General features: G+C 54.8%; 1 protein-coding gene across 1 annotated transcript; it reads right to left on the bottom strand.

The window, feature by feature from the left end:
• Nucleotides 1-5,781: 5,781 nt before the first annotated feature.
• SZRD1 (SUZ RNA binding domain containing 1) lies at nucleotides 5,782-19,593 on the bottom strand. The gene is made up of 4 exons (XM_089667760.1): nucleotides 19,448-19,593; nucleotides 11,248-11,297; nucleotides 8,664-8,915; nucleotides 5,782-7,136 (listed from the first exon to the last, which is right to left on the bottom strand). Exons 1-4 carry the CDS (start codon nucleotides 19,496-19,498, stop codon nucleotides 7,034-7,036), a joined length of 456 nt encoding a protein of 151 aa, XP_089523886.1. The 5' UTR covers nucleotides 19,499-19,593; the 3' UTR covers nucleotides 5,782-7,033.
• Between the last annotated feature and the right edge of the window lie 752 nt (nucleotides 19,594-20,345).

Here is a 20,345-nt window from a genome sequence, read left to right as displayed (position 1 = left end):
TTTCCTACTTACATCCAGTAGGTAGTTCAAATCTAGTGGTAGGTACTCTACGCACGTGATATTTTAACTACCTATTTAAAGCAGGAAAATAATTTTTTTTATATCTAGATTTTTTAATCCCCCCTTCTCTGCCAACATTACATTTGAACCCCCTATTTAAGAAGGGGGGGGAAATATTTTTTTTTTTTCCTATTTACACAGGTAGTGCAAATATCATGTTGTTAGAGTAACTTCCACTACTATAGCAACTTTTTCATTGCAGGGAAATAATGGATTCCATACAGAAGCAATGAGCGGTCATTGAGTTTTTGATGAAGGAGGGGGGGCAAGCTGTCTGACAGCCACAGAAGGTTTACACAGAGGCCACCATTTATAAGAACAATGTCTTTGGTGACTCTTGGCAATGGTGGCCTCTGTATAAACATTCTGTGGCCGTTAGAGAGCTTCCCCCCCTCCATCAAAAACTCAATAATTGCAGGGAAATAATAAATTCCATGCAGAAGCAATGAGCTATCATTGAGTTTTTGATGAAGGAGGGGTGCAGGCTGTCCGACAGTGACAGAAGGTTGACACAAAGGCCACCATTTATAAGAACAATGTCTTTGGTGACTCTTGGCAATGGTGGCCTCTGTATAAACATTCTGTGGACGTCGGACAGCCCACACCCCTCCTTCATCAAAAACTCAATGATTGCACATTGCTGGGAAATAATGGATTCCATACAGAAGCAATGAGCTATCATTGAGTTTTTGATGAAGGGGGGGGGGGGGGGGGGGGCAAGCTGTCCGACGTCCACAGAATGTTTACACAGAGGCCACCATTGCCAAGAGTCACCAAAGACATTGTTCTTATAAATGGTGGCCTCTGTGTAAACATTCTGTGGACGTCGGACAGCTTGCCCCCCCCCCCCCCCCTTCATCAAAAACTCAATGACAGCTCATTGCTTCTACATGGAATCCATTATTTCCCTTCAATGAAAAAGTTGCTATAGTGGAAGTTACTCTACCAACATGTGATACTTGAGCTACTTATGTAAGAAGTAAAAAAAAAAAAAGTTAAGTATTACTTAACCACTTCCTGTCCGGACACTTTTACCCCCTTCCTGTCCAGGGCAATTTTCAGCTTTCAGCGCTATCACACTTTGAATGACAATTGCGCGGTCATGCAATACTGTACCCATATGAATTTTTTACCATTTTTTTGAGACAGATAAAGCTTTATTTTGGTGGTATTTATTCACCGCTGGGATTTTTATTTTTTTTACTATGTAAATGAAAAAGTCCAAAAATTTTGAAAAAAAGTGTTTTTTTAAATAAAATTTTGCAAATAAATAATATTTCATCCTAAATCTTGGCCAAAATTTATTCCGTTATTTTTTTAGTAAAAAAAAAAAAATCAAAATTAGTTTATAACCAAACATTATAATTTTTAAACATTTTTTTTTACATTTTTATTTTATTTTTTTTTATATTATTTTTTATTTTTATTTTTTATTTTTACATACTGTCACCCTAGCAGTAGTGTCACCATGGTGACACTGTACTATTTGTGGGGGGTGATGAAGATTTTTTTTTTTTTTTTTACACTGATTGCTTTTACACCCATATAGGATGTAAAAGCAATCATTTCTCTTTCTCTCTGTCTGCATTCTTGCAGTCATTGAGAAATACTGAGTGAGCTGTGATTGGTCACAGCTTGTCACATGGTACAAGGCTGTTGTGAATAGCCTTGTACCATGTGACCTCTGTGATCATTCACAGATTTCACACGTAGTAAGCAATGATGTCACAAGTGACATCTTGTTTACTACTTTGCATGTGATCACTGATTCGCCAATCAGTGATCACATGACCGGGACCTCGTACAGAGGTCCCGTCCGACGATCGGTGTTTCACTGTGTCCGGGGGACACAGCGGACACCGGATCGCGGTGGTGCGCGCTCCTAGGGAGCGCGCACAGCTAGAAAAGGCGGGTGCCGTTTAGGAACGGCAACCCGACCTTGGACTGCCACCGCCCTGCCGTTTATAAACAGCAGGCGGACGGCAAGAGGTTAAGTGAAACTTCACTCTCTCCATCATCAGTGACTATTTGTAATCCTTCCTCTGTTCTCATTACTATAGGGATAGGAAAGTAAATCACATTTATTTGTTTTAAACTTTTTAGCCAATGCCTGAGCTAAGGGCAGATGGATTCCAGGAAGTAAATACTACATGAATCATCTGCATCATGGCCACAGCTAGAAATGCTAGGGGGGGGGGGTTAAAAAGTGATCTCAGCAATATAAAAGCATAGACATGTGGATGGATGGGTGCATTTTCTTTAAATATTAAAAATGAATCAAACAAGTGTTTTTAGTTTGTGGTGCTCAAGTGCAGCTCCACTCTTGCAGTATAGGTACAGCCGTCCAAAGCAGTTCATGTCCAACCAGTAAGGTCTAATGATTCTGGATCCACAATAAATAAAAGGCAAATGATAATTTAGCTGCTTCTTTTCATCCTGCAGTCAGACCTCACAGTGCAACTCTCAGCGCACACATTGACCCAGCCATGGATATGTGCGGCATTTCTGCCCTCCCTTTTATCACACACGTGTTGGGTGGTCATAAAGGGGTTAGGAACCACATAAGGCCCTCAGCCTGGCCCCCAGGGGTATTGCCATGCAGGATCTCCCAAAAGTCTTCTCTGCAGATTGTAGAATGACCGCCAACTTTAGGAATTCATATTTACCAAGAGGAACGCAGAACTCACCCTTCAGCATATCATCCACAGAGAACCTCCTAAAGGCATTCTATCTCTGCAAGACAACCATTGCACAAGTACACCTAAAGCGGTTATAAACCCTCCGGCCCCAGGTGATACAGATGAAACAAATCCTCCTACATTGTACCTGTTTATCTGCAGTCTTCTTCCATTCAAAGTGCAGAATTTATAAAACTTGTCTTGAGAGTTGAGAAAAAAAAAAAAAAGGAAGGTGAAGTCAAACTCTGCAGAGCTTAGTGAGGAGACCTCAGAGCTGACTGGAGGGAAGAGATCCATCCTCCACACAGGAACGGAGCTGAGTCTATCAATCACAGGCTGTGTGTTGGAGCTTCATCCCCTGTCACCAATGTTCTCTTGGTGTCAGGAAAACTTGTCAGATGCCTCATACTGATAGAGGAAAGAGGCAGCAGACAAATGACACTTCGTGCTCTGGATTGAGACAAGTACACACTACAGAGGGATACACTTTGTTCATATTTCAGTGTGGATTTACACGTGTTGCAAATTGAGGCTCCATTTTCACAGCTAGCTGATGAAGTTCAGCGGTTCAGGTCAGATTTGGATCAGGAGAGAAAAAAAACAAAACAAAAAAAACACACAAGATGGCCTGAAAGTGTTCACAAACCAACAACACGGCATTCAGAAGTGGTTCCCATAGAAGTCAATGAGCCTGTAATCCGCACCTAAACCTGACTGCACTGCTCAGAAATCGGTCAGGACTCTTTTTCAATCCTCACCTCCCGTGCATCCGACATATGAACAGGCACCATAGGAAGCAATGATATTTCACATGGCATGCGGATTGGACGCGGTACATACCTCATCCTATCCACATATCTGTGAACCGGCTCTAAAGGTTTCCAACCACCAAAGTTAAGCTGGGTTGGAAGGGATCAGCGCTGATCCGATACACGCTTCCTCAGAAGAGAAATAAATACATCAAACACATATGTAAAATCTGAAGGGTTAAAAACATATTTACTACTAAGTTTTAAACACAGCAAATTTATTTCTTCCTCTTAGAGAGTTGAGCTCCAGCCAAAACATTTATCATTTCAGATAGATCTGGGAAAATTACGGACATTTCCCCCCCCACTTCCTGTCCCTGTGACCACACAGAACACCCAATTTCCTGCACTATATGGCCAGACATACGGTGACCCCTTTCGAAAAGTAAGTTCAGGTCCAGTGAAGGGTCCTGGTAATCCTCCGTCATACAAAGACAATTGTTGGCTTCCATCCTTGTGGTAACAGTTTGGTGAAGACTCTTTTCTGTCCCCCCCATCCCCCCATGTACAAAGCCAGATCCATAAAAACATGGAGGACCAGTTTGGGTTGGAGAAATTTGAGTGTCCTGTACAGAACCCTGACCTCAACCCTACTGAACACCTTTGGGATGAATTGGAGCATTGACGGCAAGCCAGGTCTTTTTTGGTGCCCAATGTGAGGCAAACATGCGACAGCCAGGTCTTCTCATCCAACATCAGTACCTGACCTCACCAACGGGCACACATTCCCAGACACGCCAAAATCTTGTGAAAAGCCTTCCCAAAGAGTGGAAGATGTTAGAAAAACAAAAGGGGTCTGCTCCCCAACCCCATCGCCACGGGGGCGGCCGCTACTCCCCAACCCCATCGCCACGGGGGGCGGCCGCTACTCTCCAACCCCATCGCCACGGGGGGCGGCCGCTACTCTCCAACCCCATCGCCACGGGGGGCGGCCGCTACTCTCCAACCCCATCGCCACGGGGGGCGGCCGCTACTCTCCAACCCCATCGCCACGGTGGGGGGGGGGGGGGGGCGCTACTCCCCAACCCCATCGCCACGGCCGCTACTCTCCAACCCCATCGCCACGGCCGCTACTCTCCAACCCCATCGCCACGGCCGCTACTCTCCAACCCCATCGCCACGGCCGCTACTCTCCAACCCCATCGCCACGGCCGCTACTCTCCAACCCCATCGCCACGGCCGCTACTCTCCAACCCCATCGCCACGGCCGCTACTCTCCAACCCCATCGCCACGGCCGCTACTCTCCAACCCCATCGCCACGGGGGGTGGCCGCTACTCTCCAACCCCATCGCCACGGGGGGGCGGCCGCTACTCTCCAACCCCATCGCCACGGGGGGCGGCCGCTACTCTCCAACCCCATCGCCACGGGGGGGGGGGGCGCTACTCTCCAACCCCATCGCCACGGGGGGGGGGGGCGCTACTCTCCAACCCCATCGCCACGGGGGGGGGGGGGGGCGCTACTCTCCAACCCCATCGCCACGGGGGGGGGGGGGGGGCGCGCTACTCTCCAACCCCATCGCCACGGGGGGGGGGGGCCGCTACTCCCCAACCCCATCGCCACGGGGGGGGGGGGGGGCCGCTACTCCCCAACCCATGGCCATAGTTTAGGAATGGAAGCCCAGCCACATAGGGGTGATGATCAGGTATCCACAAAAACATTTGCCCATACAGTATATTTCTTGGGGCTGGCTCTGTATTGGATTCTACACAGGACAAACAAGACTGGACTCCAGGGAGAGGAGGCAGGAACTTTAGCACCCAGCAATACCCAAGTGGTCACAAAGACAGGAAGGGAGATGAAATAGACAACCTGAGACCTCTAGCCTCCCGTCGTCTGAAGAACAGTAAAGTTACATCTAGTGATCCAGCCAAATGTAAACAATGTGATATCAGAATAGTCCTGGAAAGCTCTCTGTATATCAGCTGATCTGTAATTCTTCTGCAGAAGGCATCTCGGGAGGGAAGGGGACTTCCACCTTCAGATGACTTCATTTTCATGGTTTGTACACATTGTATTACATACACTGATTCAATTCATAGCTAAATAAAAAAAGAGATTCTGCTCGGTTGGAGGGGATTACCCCCTTTGCTCCGGCAGGTGACTGAGCTGTGTGTCCAGAAGAGACACGTCTGCTTGACAACAAACGTCTTTAGGTTTCATCAGTAAAATGGACACAAAAGATCCCAAGCAGAAGGATGCACAGCAACCAGTACAAGCATGTAAAATACTGAATAAAATATACACTTCAACTTTATTGAATGTGGTTTGATCTGATATCTAAAAGTAAAATGTAGACCGGGAGCAGCCTGTGGGCACGACCCTGGAAATGACAGCATCCCCCTCCGGTCCGCAGCTGCCCACCCTCCATACCATCCCCTGTGAGGTCTCACCCTGATACTCAGCGCCCCACATCCCGGGAGCGACCCTCCCTCCTCTGCCAGTGTACTGCATGCATCATGCCACTGTTGCAGGCGTCACCTGACCCCCCCCAGAACCACAATACCGCCACATCTGCTCTCTCATCATCCACATTCCTCTGGTCACCAGGGACAGCCCAGGCATACTATCCCTAACCGTCTCAGACTCAACGCAGATACCACAATACTGAAACCGCATGGGGAGAGGGGGCCCCTGAGGGTGTATCCTCCCCAACTCCTAAGTCATGCCAGACAGCAGCTCATGCAATTCTGCCCTTGCGACACTCGCCAAGCCCACACAACCGTAGAGCGCGTACAGCACGGGCAAGCCCTAGTTAGATGCAGAAGCCAAAACCCGCCACCGTCTGTCATTGCTGATCTAAATGAGAGAAAAAAAATAAAAAAAAAGTGACAGATGGTTATCGTTTTCGGTTTACAATACTATAAATTAGCTTTTTTCTCTCCATTAAAAAGTAATAATGTGGCTTGTTTTAAACAGTTAAAAAAAAAAAAAATCCGCTCATGCACACTACATCCGAAGAGAAGAAAGAAAAACCCTTATGAAAGACGTCCCCGACAGCGAGGAGGCAGACGTGGACTCAAGAAAATTCATGTGTGGAACACGGCGTGTATGTGTGTGTAGGAAGGGGGGGAGGGGGGGGACTAGTGGCCCACATCCCTCCCTGGAGACACGACTAACAGTAATTATTGCTGGCGGTAACTTCAACAGAAGTGGCAGTTACAGGCACAAAGCGCCCCCATCTTTTCCTGCACTTGGCACGGATTCCTCACCACCCTCCCTGCCCATCGTACACGCGCACAAAACGTGGCTTTCCCTTGTTCCAAGAAGGCCCGGGGCAGCCTGTGGCGGTGTGCCAATCACAGTGGTCGGAGCTACAGGGGTGGCGGGAGGGGGGGGGGGGGGGGTCACAGTGCACGGGGTTTAAGGTCACAGTGGGCGGAGCAAAAGGGCATCAAAGTGCAAGTAGATGAGGCGATTCCCTCCGCTTGAGTCCATTGGTGTGACAGGCCAGTGCAGCTTACTATGGCAAAGTCCTCCATGACGTCTATCTGCGCTGTTTGAAACCCTGTGATCCATCCGGACCCAGCGGCTGCCGGATCACATTGTTAGGCTGTCTGTTCTCCTCCAGCTGATTGATTCTTGCCGGCCTGAAAAAAAGTGACAAAGAAGAATTTTAGGTTCAATCTTTTGAAATCATGTGAACACGTTAAAGCAGAATTCCAGTCACAACCCAAAGGATAAGTCTGCTCCCACCGCCATTGGAGTCTGGCTTCAGGGAAGTTGCCACCTCACTTGAGTTCTCCCCATCCTGAAGAGGCAGGTCAGGTAAGGACAAAAAAAAAAAAATGGCTGCCGCAACTTCCTCCCCCCAGGAAGTAGTAGGCAGCCCCCAGCGATGACCAAAGGAAGGAACGTCTGTCCCATTCCGCCTGCAAATAGGAGGGACTCCGGCAAGCGTGCGCCACCTCCACCCGTACTGCCGGTGTTTACCAAGGGGCCCCTGTCAAAGCACATCACCTGCCCACTGTAGCTCCCCAGACAGATCCCCTCACAAGCTCTCACCATACAGGCAGCCTCAGAGGGAAGGTCAGGGGTAAGGAGAACCAAAAGGTCGCACATTAGGGAGGAGGATGCAACCTGAAAACATTCTCTTCCCCAATTTTGGCGCAGGAACACCTAACCTGCTGAAGCCAGAGAGCCAGGAGAGGGACACCTAGGCATGAAATGATAAAAACAACAAACAGCACCCCAGTGTACCACATGCCGAACCATCATTTTTAGGGTTGAAGCCAGGGGTGGACTGACCATTTGGAAACTCGGGCTCTGCCCGAGGGCCCGGGGTCAGTAGGGGGCCCCATGAGATGCCCCTGGTACCTTTTTCATAGGCTTTTTTGAATTTGGGCGAGGACACAGGGGCCCCATGATCCCCTATTGCCCGGGGGCCCCATGAGTTGTCAGTCCGCCCCTGGTTGGAGCACATATACAATGGATAAAATGAAGGCAGGTATGCCTGGAGGAAGCTCACCCCTCCTTAACCACTGGCTGCATGGAAAGCTCAGCTTACATCTCCAGCACAGTCTGTGTATGGCAGTGTTTCTCAACTCCAGTCCTCATGGACCCCCAACAGGTCATGTTTTCAGGATTTCCCTCAGATGAAACAGCTGTGGTAATTACTAAGGCAGTGAAACTGATCAAATTACCTGTGCAAAATAATGGAAATCCTGAAAACATGACCTGTTGGGGGTCCATGAGGACTGGAGTTGAGAAACACTGGTGTATGGGAATGACTAACTCCTCTGCACCTGCAGGAGTCATCCCGCACCGGCCAATGAAAAGGCCCAAAGACCGGCATCCAGAAGATGCCAGTGCGGGATGGGACGGTTGATGGAAAGGTAAGTCAAGCCATACAGAACCCTCTATGACTGTAACGTATCAGCAGCGTCGTCCAATAGAGCGGTGTTCAGAGGGGTGTGACCAACCAATGAGGAGCACGTGTAAAAGCAGCGTCTTCACTACAATACAGGCAAGCCCGGCTGCATGACAGTAACAAGGAGGATTCAGCTGGGCTTTATATAAACATGCCTGCACCCGCTACATCGGGGTCAGTTCTAGAAGACACGGTACACAGAGAGGCAGCTTGGAGAATTGGTAAAAATTTGGCCAAAATGGGTCACCTGTCCACCACTGGCTTCTCAGCTTCCTCCTCTGGGCTGGCGCTCCCCAGGATTCGCTTTCTGGCCTCGGCGTACTCGGCTTCCCTCTGCGCCAGAGACTTCACAGGCACTGTGGGCCGGCTGCTGCAATGGGAGTTGCTTGCCAAGCCGTTGCTCGTAGGCCTTTTCAGGATCCTTATCTGAGGAGGAGGACCGGCTGGCAGAGAGTCGTCCTGGATAACCACGGGGATTTTCGGAGGAGACTTTGATTTACTAGAAAGAGAAGAAGATGAACTTTAGCCGCCGACTGTCCTGAACGCGTCTGATCCATAACGGGGTCGTTATCTCAGGACACAAACCAATCACTAGAGATGCACCCATAGAGTATTTTCAGGAGTACTCTAGAGAATGCTCCCGATACCGGAAACCGATACTTTGCCTTGCGATCTGCGTCAACACAAAATGCAGATTGCACTGCAAAGAATAGAATGTTTTGAACAGGAAGGCAATTCCTGTCCCAATCGCATGTGGTTTCCCCCCTGCTCCTGTGTGAACCCAGGCTTGTCATAGCGTGGGATCGGGGTAGGGAGGTTCCCCCCCCTGCTCCTGTGTGATCCCAGGCTTGTCATAGCGTGGGATCGGGGTAGGGAGGTTCCCCCTGCTCCTCTGTGAACCCAGGCTTGTCACAGCGTGGCATCGGGGTAGGGAGGTTCCCCCTGCTCCTGTGTGAACCCAGGCTTGTCATAGCGTGGGATCGGGGCAGGGAGGTTCCCCCCCTGCTCCTGTGTGAACCCAGGCTTGTCATAGCGTGGGATCGGGGTAGGGAGGTTCCCCCCCTGCTCCTGTGTGAACCCAGGCTTGTCATAGCGTGAGATCGGGGCAGGGAGGTGCCCCCCCTGCTCCTGTGTGATCCCAGGCTTGTCATAGCGTGGCATCGGGGTAGGGAGGTTCCCCCTGCTCCTGTGTGAACCCAGGCTTGTCATAGCGTGGGATCGGGGCAGGGAGGTTCCCCCCCTGCTCCTGTGTGAACCCAGGCTTGTCATAGCGCGAGATCGGGGCAGGGAGGTGCCCCCCCTGCTCCTGTGTGATCCCAGGCTTGTCATAGCGTGGCATCGGGGTAGGGAGGTTCCCCCTGCTCCTGTGTGAACCCAGGCTTGTCATAGCGTGGGATCGGGGTAGGGAGGTTCCCCCTGCTCCTGTGTGAACCCAGGCTTGTCATAGCGTGGGATCGGGGCAGGGAGGTTTCCCCCCTGCTCCTGTGTGAACCCAGGCTTGTCATAGCGTGGGATCGGGGCAGGGAGGTTCCCCCCCTGCTCCTGTGTGAACCCAGGCTTGTCATAGCGTGGGATCGGGGTAGGGAGGTTCCCCCTGCTCCTGTGTGAACCCAGGCTTGTCATAGCGTGGGATCGGGGTAGGGAGGTTCCCCCTGCTCCTGTGTGAACCCAGGCTTGTCATAGCGTGGAATTGAGGCAAGGAGGTTTCCTGCACCACTCCTGTGTGAACTGAGGCTGAGCGGAGTTTGGGAGAGAATAGTATGTGGGGATGTATGCATTCGTGGCAGATGGAGACAGATGCTCCGGATTCTCAGCTGTAGTAGGAGAGAAAGGCGCGGGGATTTGATATCCCTACGGCTTTCTCTCCTCTCCTTGGAGGGATGACAGCTTGGGCTAGAGGGCTTTTGATTGGTCAGCACCTTCACATGGACAATGCTGATCGATCAGAAGCCACCCTAGTCTGTACTGTCATCCCTGGAAGGGGAGAGGGGAAAGCCATAGAGGACGTTGAAGCAGCTGTCTCCTTGTAGGGATGACAGTATGGGCTAAATGGCTTCTGATTGGTCAGCACCGTCCGTGCGAAGGAAAGGAGAGAAATTCACGGGGGATTTTAAATCCCTGTGGCCCTCTTGTCTCTCCTACAGCTGAGGATCCAGAGCAACTGTCACCATAGCATTCATCCCCACACGCCCCTTCAACTGTCACCATAGCATACACCCCCACACGCCCCTTCAACTGTCACCATAGCATACACCCCCACACGCCCCTTCAACTGTCACCATAGCATACACCCCCACACGCCCCTTCAACTGTCACCATAGCATACACCCCCACACGCCCCTTCAACTGTCACCATAGCATACACCCCCACACGCCCCTTCAACTGTCACCATAGCATACACCCCCACACGCCCCTTCAACTGTCACCATAGCATACACCCCCACACGCCCCTTCAACTGTCACCATAGCATACACCCCCACACGCCCCTTCTCTCCCCTCAGCATGGGATTGGTGCAGGGAGGCTTCCCGCGTTGCTCCTGTGTGAATTCAAGCTATGACAAGCCGGGTTCACATAGGAGAAGTGAAGAAACCACATGTGATATGGAAAGGAATTGCATGCTATTCTTTGTGGTGCCATTTGTGTTCATACATTTTGTATTGACACACAAAGTATCGGTGCGGGCGAGTACTTGACCAAAAAGTAACAGTACTCACTCTCAGATCAAAAAAAGGGGATCGGTGCATCCCTACAATCAGTAATCACATACTTGGTATCTGATTGGAAGAATTCTGGGAGCAGAGACCACCCCGGGGGTCACTAATACTCACTTCTCTCTCTGTGTAATCTTCAACTTCTTCTCCAACCGTCGCTCTATCTCCTAGAGGAGTAAAAACACAAAAGACGCCATGAAAGGGGAGACTAATACAACATAAAAATACTCTACAGAGCCCACCGAGGCGGAGAGATACTACACAGAGCCCGCCCCAGCCCCACCCCGCACAGAGCCCACCCCAGTCCCACCCCGCACAGAGCCCACCCCAGCCCCTCCCTGCACAGAGCTCGCCCTGCACAGAGCCCGCCCCAGTCCCGCCCTGCACAGAGCCCGCCCCAGCCCCACCCCTGCCCCGCACAGAGCCCGCCCCAGCCCCACCCCTGCCCCGCAGAGCCCACCCAAGTCCCACCCCTGCCCCGCAGAGCCCACCCCAGTCCCTCCCCGCACAGAGCCCGCCCCAGCCCCTCCCCGCACAGAGCCCGCCCCAGCCCCACACAGAGCCCACCCCAGTCCCACCCTGCACAGAGCCCGCCCCAGTCCCTCCCCCGCACAGAGCCCGCCCCAGCCCCACCCCCGCACAGAGCCCGCCCCAGCCCCACCCCCGCCCCTCCCCCGCACAGAGCCCGCCCCAGCCCCACCCCCGCACAGAGCCCGCCCCAGCCCCACCCCCGCACAGAGCCCGCCCCAGCCCCTCCCTGCACAGAGCCCGCCCCAGTCCCGCCCTGCACAGAGCCCGCCCCAGTCCCGCCCTGCACAGAGCCCGCCCCAGTCGGAGATTATGGTTTCACTTTCACATCTCCCCACCACCCTGTGATTGGGGAACAGAAGCTGCAGAATGATGAGCCCACCGGTCACTCCGCTCTCTCCTCTATTAGCATGCTCCATGCGCTGCAACCCTCCCAATCGGCTCCTTGTGCTGGTTCTCCCTGCCCCATCTGAGCTCTGCTGTACAACCATTGTAAGGGGCCGATAGCAGGTCAATTGTAGGTACTTCGATTTGACATTAAAAAGATACACAGATACAATAGATTGATTACAGAGCTGCACTGATTTGTGTCTTCGCCTGCAGTTCAGCAGAGTGATTGTAAAGGTTACATTTTTATTCCTAAAACAATAAACACGGTGTACTTACCCGCTCTGTGTGATGGTATTGCACAGAGCCGGCCCAATCCTTTTCTTTGGGGGGGGGTGCCCACCTCCAGTTCTCTTCCTTTCTCCGAGCGCCGCCATAGCAAGTGGTGGCACTCATGAAAGTGCCCTCCTGACCTGGGATGTGTGCGTCTATAGACACAGGAAGCACATCTAGGCAGCCAGAAGCAGACTGACTGTCCTTTTACATCCGCTGTCTGTTATGTTTTTTTTTTTTTTTTTTAAAAATGGAAAAATAAAAAAAAATAGGGGATTGAATAAAAAAAAAAAATGGGTGTGGATGTAAACCGATCTCTACATCTGGTTTTCCGTACAGATGCATCAATGTCTGTTTTTTGTCCATCAATGGATGAAAGAAAAAAAAAAAAAAAAAAAAAAAAAAAAAAAAAAAAAAAAGGACAAAATGCCTTAGAAGTTCTGTTTTTTCAAAACAAAAACAACACACATCAGTTTTACATCTGTTTTCCACATCCACTACCAATGCAAAAGAAAAAAAAAACCAAACAAAAAAAAAAGCGTCCAGTTTGCCCTTTTACATCCATTCGGGTTTTTTAATGGACCAAAAATGCAGACTTCTATTTTAAAAAAAAAATATATTATACTATTAGACCTGACCAGAAATGGACAAAAAAAATGCTGCAAGTGGACGCTGTCCGTTTTTCATCCGTCTGCCCATAGGAACGCATTGCCGTCCGTTTTTCATCCCTCTGCCCATAGGAACGCATTGCCGTCCGTTTTTCATCCCTCTGCCCATAGGAACGCATTGCCGTCCGTTTATCATCCCTCTGCCCATAGGAACGCATTGCCGTCCGTTTTTCATCCCTCTGCCCATAGGAACGCATTGCCGTCCGTTTTTCATCCCTCTGCCCATAGGAACGCATTGCCGTCCGTTTATCATCCCTCTGCCCATAGGAACGCATTGCCGTCCGTTTTTCATCCCTCTGCCCATAGGAACGCATTGCCGTCCGTTTTTCATCCCTCTGCCCATAGGAACGCATTGCCGTCCGTTTTTCATCCCTCTGCCCATAGGAACGCATTGCCGTCCGTTTTTCATCCCTCTGCCCATAGGAACGCATTGCCGTCCGTTTTTCATCCCTCTGCCCATAGGAACGCATTGCCGTCCGTTTTTCATCCGTCTGCCATAGGAACGCATTGCCGTCCGTTTTTCATCCGTCTGCCCATAGGAACGCATTGCCGTCCGTTTTTCATCCCTCTGCCATAGGAACGCATTGCCGTCCGTTTTTCATCCCTCTGCCCATAGGAACGCATTGCTGTCCGTTTTTCATCCCTCTGCCCATAGGAACGCATTGCCGTCCGTTTATCATCCCTCTGCCCATAGGAACGCATTGCCGTCCGTTTTTCATCCCTCTGCCCATAGGAACGCATTGCGGTCCGTTTTTCCATCCATCAAGCGATAGATGAGACCCAGACAGACGGAACGCCTGTGTGAAAGGATCTGATGCTTTAGGGCCGAGTCACGCCAGTGCGTTGGTCTGGGTTTTAGCGCGCCTGAAAAACAATTTCCAACGCGTCCTGTTCACACCGCAATGCTGCAACACATATGCATTCTAGTGCAACGGACACAAGCGTATGGCAACGCAACGGATATCCTGTGAGTACGCGTTAACGCGCGCTAAAATGGATGTCAATGGATGTCAGCGCGTGACAGAGGGAAATGTACATCGGCCCTCAATCTGCGGTCATCGTCCAGCGCAGGAAGTGGATCCTCGGGGCGCGCACACACACGGGGCGTATCAGACACGTCACTGAACATCCCGGGATGACCACACAGATCCTCCTCAGCGGGGGAAGCGGGTGACACCACCTCAGTCTGGAGACGCTCGCGGTCGCTGGGCTGCCAAATAAAGCGCGCTATACATGGAGGTATTAATAACTGCCGGGGAGCCTTAAAGGGAAATCCCGCACTATTTATAGCCAGGATGGACGCACGGGATCAGATTATAGGCTGCAGCTGCTGATTGACAAAAGTTTTCCAACAGATCCATTTGACAGAAATCTACTCAACTCTACTTCTGATGAACGGGATTGGCCACACGGCTCGAAAACCCGTCCAGATCCGTCTGTATCCGGCTTAACTGTCACTTGTGCGGACTCAGCCAGGACTGATCTGTCCCGGAAATGTCCTGATCAGGACTCTCCTGTTGGAGGGATTACATGGAGGTCGACGGGTTCATCACATTCACAAATACCACTTGAAGCACAACCAACCCCCTGCCCACCCCCCATTGCTTTCAGACAAGGAAACCGCCATCTTGCCCTCCATATGATTGGCAGTTGCCATGGTGCGGCACGTGACCAGCGATGACTCCGGCCATTTGACAGTCCGGTTGGGAACACAAGCAAATGGGACACTTATCCCAGGATGCCGGGAGCGCAACTTTGGTGAAACCGTTAAATCCATGCGTTTAGTTCCACCAAATTGTATTCGGGCGATTCACAGCGACTGACGCTAAAATGTGCGGATAACGGACCCGCCACGCAATGGCCCCGAGGGATAACGGACCCGCCACGTAATGGCCGCGAGGGATAACGGACCCGCCACGCAATGGCCCGAGGGATAACGGACCCGCCACGCAATGGCCGCGAGGGATAACGGACCCGCCACGCAATGGCCGCCCTGCGGATAACGGACCCGCCACGCAATGGCCCCGAGGGATAACGGACCCGCCACGCAATGGCCCCGAGGGATAACGGACCCGCCACGCAATGGCCGCCCTGCGGATAACGGACCCGCCACGCAATGGCCGCCCTGCGGATAACGGACCCGCCACGCAATGGCCGCCCTGCGGATAACGGACCCGCCACGCAATGGCCCCGAGGGATAACGGACCCGCCACGCAATGGCCCCGAGGGATAACGGACCCGCCACGCAATGGCCCCGAGGGATAACGGACCCGCCACGCAATGGCCCCGAGGGATAACGGACCCGCCACGCAATGGCCCCGAGGGATAACGGACCCGCCACGCAATGGCCCCGAGGGATAACGGACCCGCCACGCAATGGCCCCGAGGGATAACGGACCCGCCACGCAATGGCCGCCCTGCGGATAACGGACCCGCCACGCAATGGCCGCGAGGGATAACGGACCCGCCACGCAATGGCCGCCCTGCGGATAACGGACCCGCCACGCAATGGCCGCCCTGCGGATAACGGACCCGCCACGCAATGGCCGCCCTGCGGATAACGGACCCGCCACGCAATGGCCGCGAGGGATAACGGACCCGCCACGCAATGGCCGCGAGGGATAACGGACCCGCCACGCAATGGCCCAGCCACGCAATGGACCCGCCACGCAATGGCCGCGAGGGATAACGGACCCGCCACGCAATGGCCGCGAGGGATAACGGACCCGCCACGCAATGGCCGCGAGGGATAACGGACCCGCCACGCAATGGCCGCGAGGGATAACGGACCCGCCACGCAATGGCCCAGCCACGCAATGGACCCGCCACGCAATGGCCCCGAGGGATAACGGACCCGCCACGCAATGGCCCCGAGGGATAACGGACCCGACACGCAATGGCCCCGAGGGATAACGGACCCGACACGCAATGGCCCCGAGGGATAACGGACCCGACACGCAATGGCCCCGAGGGATAACGGACCCGACACGCAATGGCCCCGAGGGATAACGGACCCGACACGCAATGGCCCAGCCACGCAATGGACCCGCCACGCAATGGCCGCCGCGCGGATAACGGACTCGCCACGCAATGGCCGCCCTGCGGATAACGGACTCGCCACGCAATGGCCGCCCTGCGGATAATGGCTGTACATTTCCATCTATTGACATGCACTGAGGACATCCTGTGACATCACACCCGGTGAGCGGAGGAGGAGTGTGATGAGGAAGACGTGGAGATTTGTGTGGATTCTGGTGGCCGGATGTCTTCCATGACAGAGATAATCGTTGTGATAACATCGGCTATACTGAGGAGATTGCGGCAGACAAGACGCTATTGGGACCGCCCACTGATGTCACAACATGAAGCTATTGGGACCGCCCACAGATGTCACAACATGAAGCTATTGGGACCGCCCACTGATGTCACAACATGAAGCTATTGGGACCGCCCACTGATGTCACAACATGAAGCTATTGGGACCGCCCACTGATGTCACAACATGAAGCTATTGGGACCGCCCACTGATGTCACAACATGAAGCTATTGGGACCGCCCACTGATGTCACAACATGAAGCTATTGGGACTGCCCACTGATGTCACAACATGAAGCTATTGGGACCGCCCACTGATGTCACAACATGAAGCTATTGGGACCACCCACTGATGTCACAACATGACAGTAAAGGGCAGTTCTGGACGTTCCATGTCCCCCGGAACAATTCTGTGATTCTACACGAGGTCCATCGCCGGGCGAACGTTCACATCCGGGCCAAGCAAACTTTATATTTTGGGTCATTAGAGTCGGCATAAAGAACACGGCTGGGTCCAGGTCATGTCTGGTCAAGGTTAAGGTCATGGCCAGGTCAGAGGTCATAGGTGGTCCCACATTGCGCCATTGCACCCACATACATGTACATTACATGTGCTTACATTGTAGCACAACGCAGGGTTGTAGCGTGAATAGGACACGCAGGAAAGTGTTTTTCAGACGTCCTTCCATGACCCGAGTCTCACAGCTGCACTGAAATGCAGATCAACGCACCGGTGTGACTTGGCCCCATAAGGAATCCCACAAAGGGCCCCGATCATATACAGGGCATGGAATGCTGGAGAGGACCATCGCAGATCTCAGCCGGGGTCCTGTGGGAGGCCGAGGTTCCTCCACAGATTTCTGGGGGCTCCTGGAGTATCAGATGGGCCTCCATAGTCCATGTGACCAATCATCCTTCTAGCGGTCTGTACACACTTTAGAATTCGTTTCAGTCTCCCCAGCCTCCTCCTCCAGGCCTCAGCCTGCCCAGCCTCCTCCTCCTCCTCCAGGCCTCAGCCTGCCCAGCCGCCTCCTCCTCCTCCTCCAGGCCTCAGCCTGCCCAGCCGCCTCCTCCTCCTCCTCCTCCTCCAGGCCTCAACCTGCCCAGCCGCCTCCTCCTCCTCCAGGCCTCAACCTGCCCAGCCGCCGCCTCCTCCTCCTCCTCCAGGCCTCAGCCTGCCCAGCCTCCTCCTCCTCCTCCAGGCCTCAGCCTGCCCAGCCTCCTCCTCCTCCTCCAGGCCTCAGCCTGCCCAGCCTCCTCCTCCTCCTCCTCCAGGCCTCAGCCTGCCCAGCCTCCTCCTCCTCCTCCAGGCCTCAGCCTGCCCAGCCTCCTCCTCCTCCTCCAGGCCTCAGCCTGCCCAGCCTCCTCCTCCTCCTCCAGGCCTCAGCCTGCCCAGCCGCCGCCTCCTCCTCCTCCTCCTCCTCCTCCTCCTCCTCCAGGCCTCAGCCTGCCCAGCCGCCGCCTCCTCCTCCTCCTCCGCCAGGCCTCACCCTCCCCAGCCGCCGCCTCCTCCTCCAGGCCTCACCCTCCCCAGCCGCCTCCTCCTCCTCCAGGCCTCACCCTCCCCAGCCGCCGCCTCCTCCTCCAGGCCTCACCCTCCCCAGCCGCCTCCTCCTCCTCCAGGCCTCACCCTCCCCAGCCGCCTCCTCCTCCTCCAGGCCTCACCCTCCCCAGCCGCCTCCTCCTCCTCCAGGCCTCACCCTCCCCAGCCGCCTCCTCCTCCTCCAGGCCTCACCCTCCCCAGCCGCCTCCTCCTCCTCCAGGCCTCACCCTCCCCAGCCGCCTCCTCCTCCTCCAGGCCTCACCCTCCCCAGCCGCCTCCTCCTCCTCCAGGCCTCACCCTCCCCAGCCGCCTCCTCCTCCTCCAGGCCTCACCCTCCTCCAGGCCTCACCCTCCCCAGCCGCCTCCTCCAGGCCTCACCCTCCTCCAGGCCTCACCCTCCCCAGCCGCCTCCTCCTCCTCCAGGCCTCACCCTCCCCAGCCGCCTCACCCTCCTCCAGGCCTCACCCTCCCCAGCCGCCTCACCCTCCTCCAGGCCTCACCCTCCCCAGCCGCCTCACCCTCCTCAGCCGCCTCACCCTCCTCCAGGCCTCACCCTCCCCAGCCGCCTCCTCCTCCTCCAGGCCTCACCCTCCTCCAGGCTTCACCCTCCCCAGCCGCCTCCAGGCCTCACCCTCCCCAGCCGCCTCCAGGCCTCCTCCAAGCTTCAGCCTCCCCAGCCGCCGCCACCTCCTCCAAGCTTCAGCCTCCGCCTCCTCCACGCTTCGGCCTCCCCAGCCGCCGCCTCCTCCTCCTCCACGCTTCGGCCTCCCCAGCCGCCGCCGCCTCCTCCTCCTCCACGCTTCGGCCTCCCCAGCCGCCGCCGCCTCCTCCTCCTCCACGCTTCGGCCTCCCCAGCCGCCGCCGCCTCCTCCTCCTCCACGCTTCGGCCTCCCCAGCCGCCGCCGCCTCCTCCTCCTCCACGCTTCGGCCTCCCCAGCCGCCGCCGCCTCCTCCTCCACGCTTCGGCCTCCCCAGCCGCCGCCGCCTCCAGGCCTCCCCAGCAGCCGCCGCCTCCAGGCCTCCCCAGCAGCCGCCGCCTCCAGGCCTCCCCAGCAGCCGCCGCCTCCAGGCCTCAGCCTCTCCAGCCGCCTACTCCTCCAGGCCTCAGCCTCCTCCTCCAGGCCTCCCCAGCAGCCGCCGCCTCCTCCAGGCCTCCCCAGCAGCCGCCGCCTCCTCCTCCAGGCCTCAGCCACCCCAGCCGCCTCCTCCTCCAGGCCCTTAGCCTCTCCAGCCTCCTCCTCCAGGCCTCAGCCTCCTCCTCCAGGCCCCAGCCTCCTCCTCCAGGCCCCAGCCTCCTCCTCCAGGCCCCAGCCTCCTCCTCCAGGCCCTTAGCCTCTCCAGCCTCCTCCTCCAGGCCCTTAGCCTCCTCCTCCAGGCCCTTAGCCTCTCCAGCCTCCTCCTCCAGGCCTCAGCCTCCTCCTCCAGGCCCTTAGTCTCTCCAGCCTCCTCCTCCACCAGAACTTAGCCTCTCCTCCTCCTCCAGGCCTCAATCTTCTCAGCACAGTCACTGTCCGGCCTCAGTCCTGCCGCCACTACATAGACAGGCTTCCCATCACACAGCCGGCCCCGGCCTCACTGCAGACACTCTCCGGCCTCCACTCACCCCGCTGTCGGCCGCATCCTCCCAACTCTCCGCGACCTCATCCTCTTCCATCTTCCGCTCCCCGGAAACCAGGCCGCGCGCCGGCCTTTACTGCGCAGGTGTCGCTCCTGCACCAGCACGTACACGTAGCCGCGCGTTGCCGACACACAGAACGTGGTCAGAAAAAGGACCTATTACACCCAGCGTCGGCCGGAAACTGTCTGTCCGCCATGTTGGTACTCCCGTTTCTTCTCCGTGGAGAGGAATGGCAGCACAACCTCCGCGTAGAATATCGGCGCTGCTCAGCACACACGACACGACATGTCACCGAGGAATCGTCCAGCTATAACAATTTATTGTCAATGAAGTAAGGGAGGGTGTGTCCTCATGGGGGAGATTCCCCATCACTTCCGGTCCCATGGCAACAACAGGAAGTGAGAGAAAATCTCTTTAAAGTGAGGAAATATCTGGTAGACACCAGGAATAGTGTCCCCATTGGAAGATCCCCCTCTCTTCCTGTCCTGGTGACAACTAACACTTTGGGATTGCCATCATTTTGTGCCTCTGTGACACCAGGACAAATAGTGGGGGTGGGGTTCCCATACATCCAGGTCCCCACCAGAGCTCCCCCCTTACATCAGAGCCCCCCTTACATCAGTGTACCCATCAGAGCCCCCCCCCTTACATCAGTGTCCCCATCAGAGCCCCCCTTACATCAGAGCCCCCCTTACATCAGTGTACCCATCAGAGCCCCCCCCCTTACATCAGTGTCCCCATCAGAGCCCCCCCTTACATCAGTGTCCCCATCAGAGCCCCCCCTTACATCAGTGTCCCCATCAGAGCCCCCCTTACATCAGTGTCCCCATCAGAGCCCCCCCTTACATCAGTGTCCCCATCAGAGCCCCCCCCCCCTTACATC

Source organism: Staurois parvus, unplaced genomic scaffold (assembly GCF_062004578.1).
Source record: "Staurois parvus isolate SC_StPar_1 unplaced genomic scaffold, SC_StPar_1.0 ptg003560l, whole genome shotgun sequence".
Lineage (NCBI taxonomy): Eukaryota > Metazoa > Chordata > Amphibia > Anura > Ranidae > Staurois > Staurois parvus.
This window is presented reverse-complemented; position numbering and strand designations above follow the sequence as displayed.

What these genes read in the sequence shown, in the direction of transcription:
- SZRD1 (XM_089667760.1), bottom strand. Translation starts at nt 19,498, where the DNA reads ATGGAAGAGGATGAGGTCGCGGAGAGTTGGGAGGATGCGGCCGACAGC. An exon ending in AGGATGCGGCCGACAGCGGG is followed by an intron (nt 11,298 to 19,447) that starts GTGAGTGGAGGC and finishes TTACTCCTCTAG; the next exon opens with GAGATAGAGCGACGGTTGGA. An exon ending in AAGATTACACAGAGAGAGAA is followed by an intron (nt 8,916 to 11,247) that starts GTGAGTATTAGT and finishes TTCTCTTTCTAG; the next exon opens with TAAATCAAAGTCTCCTCCGA.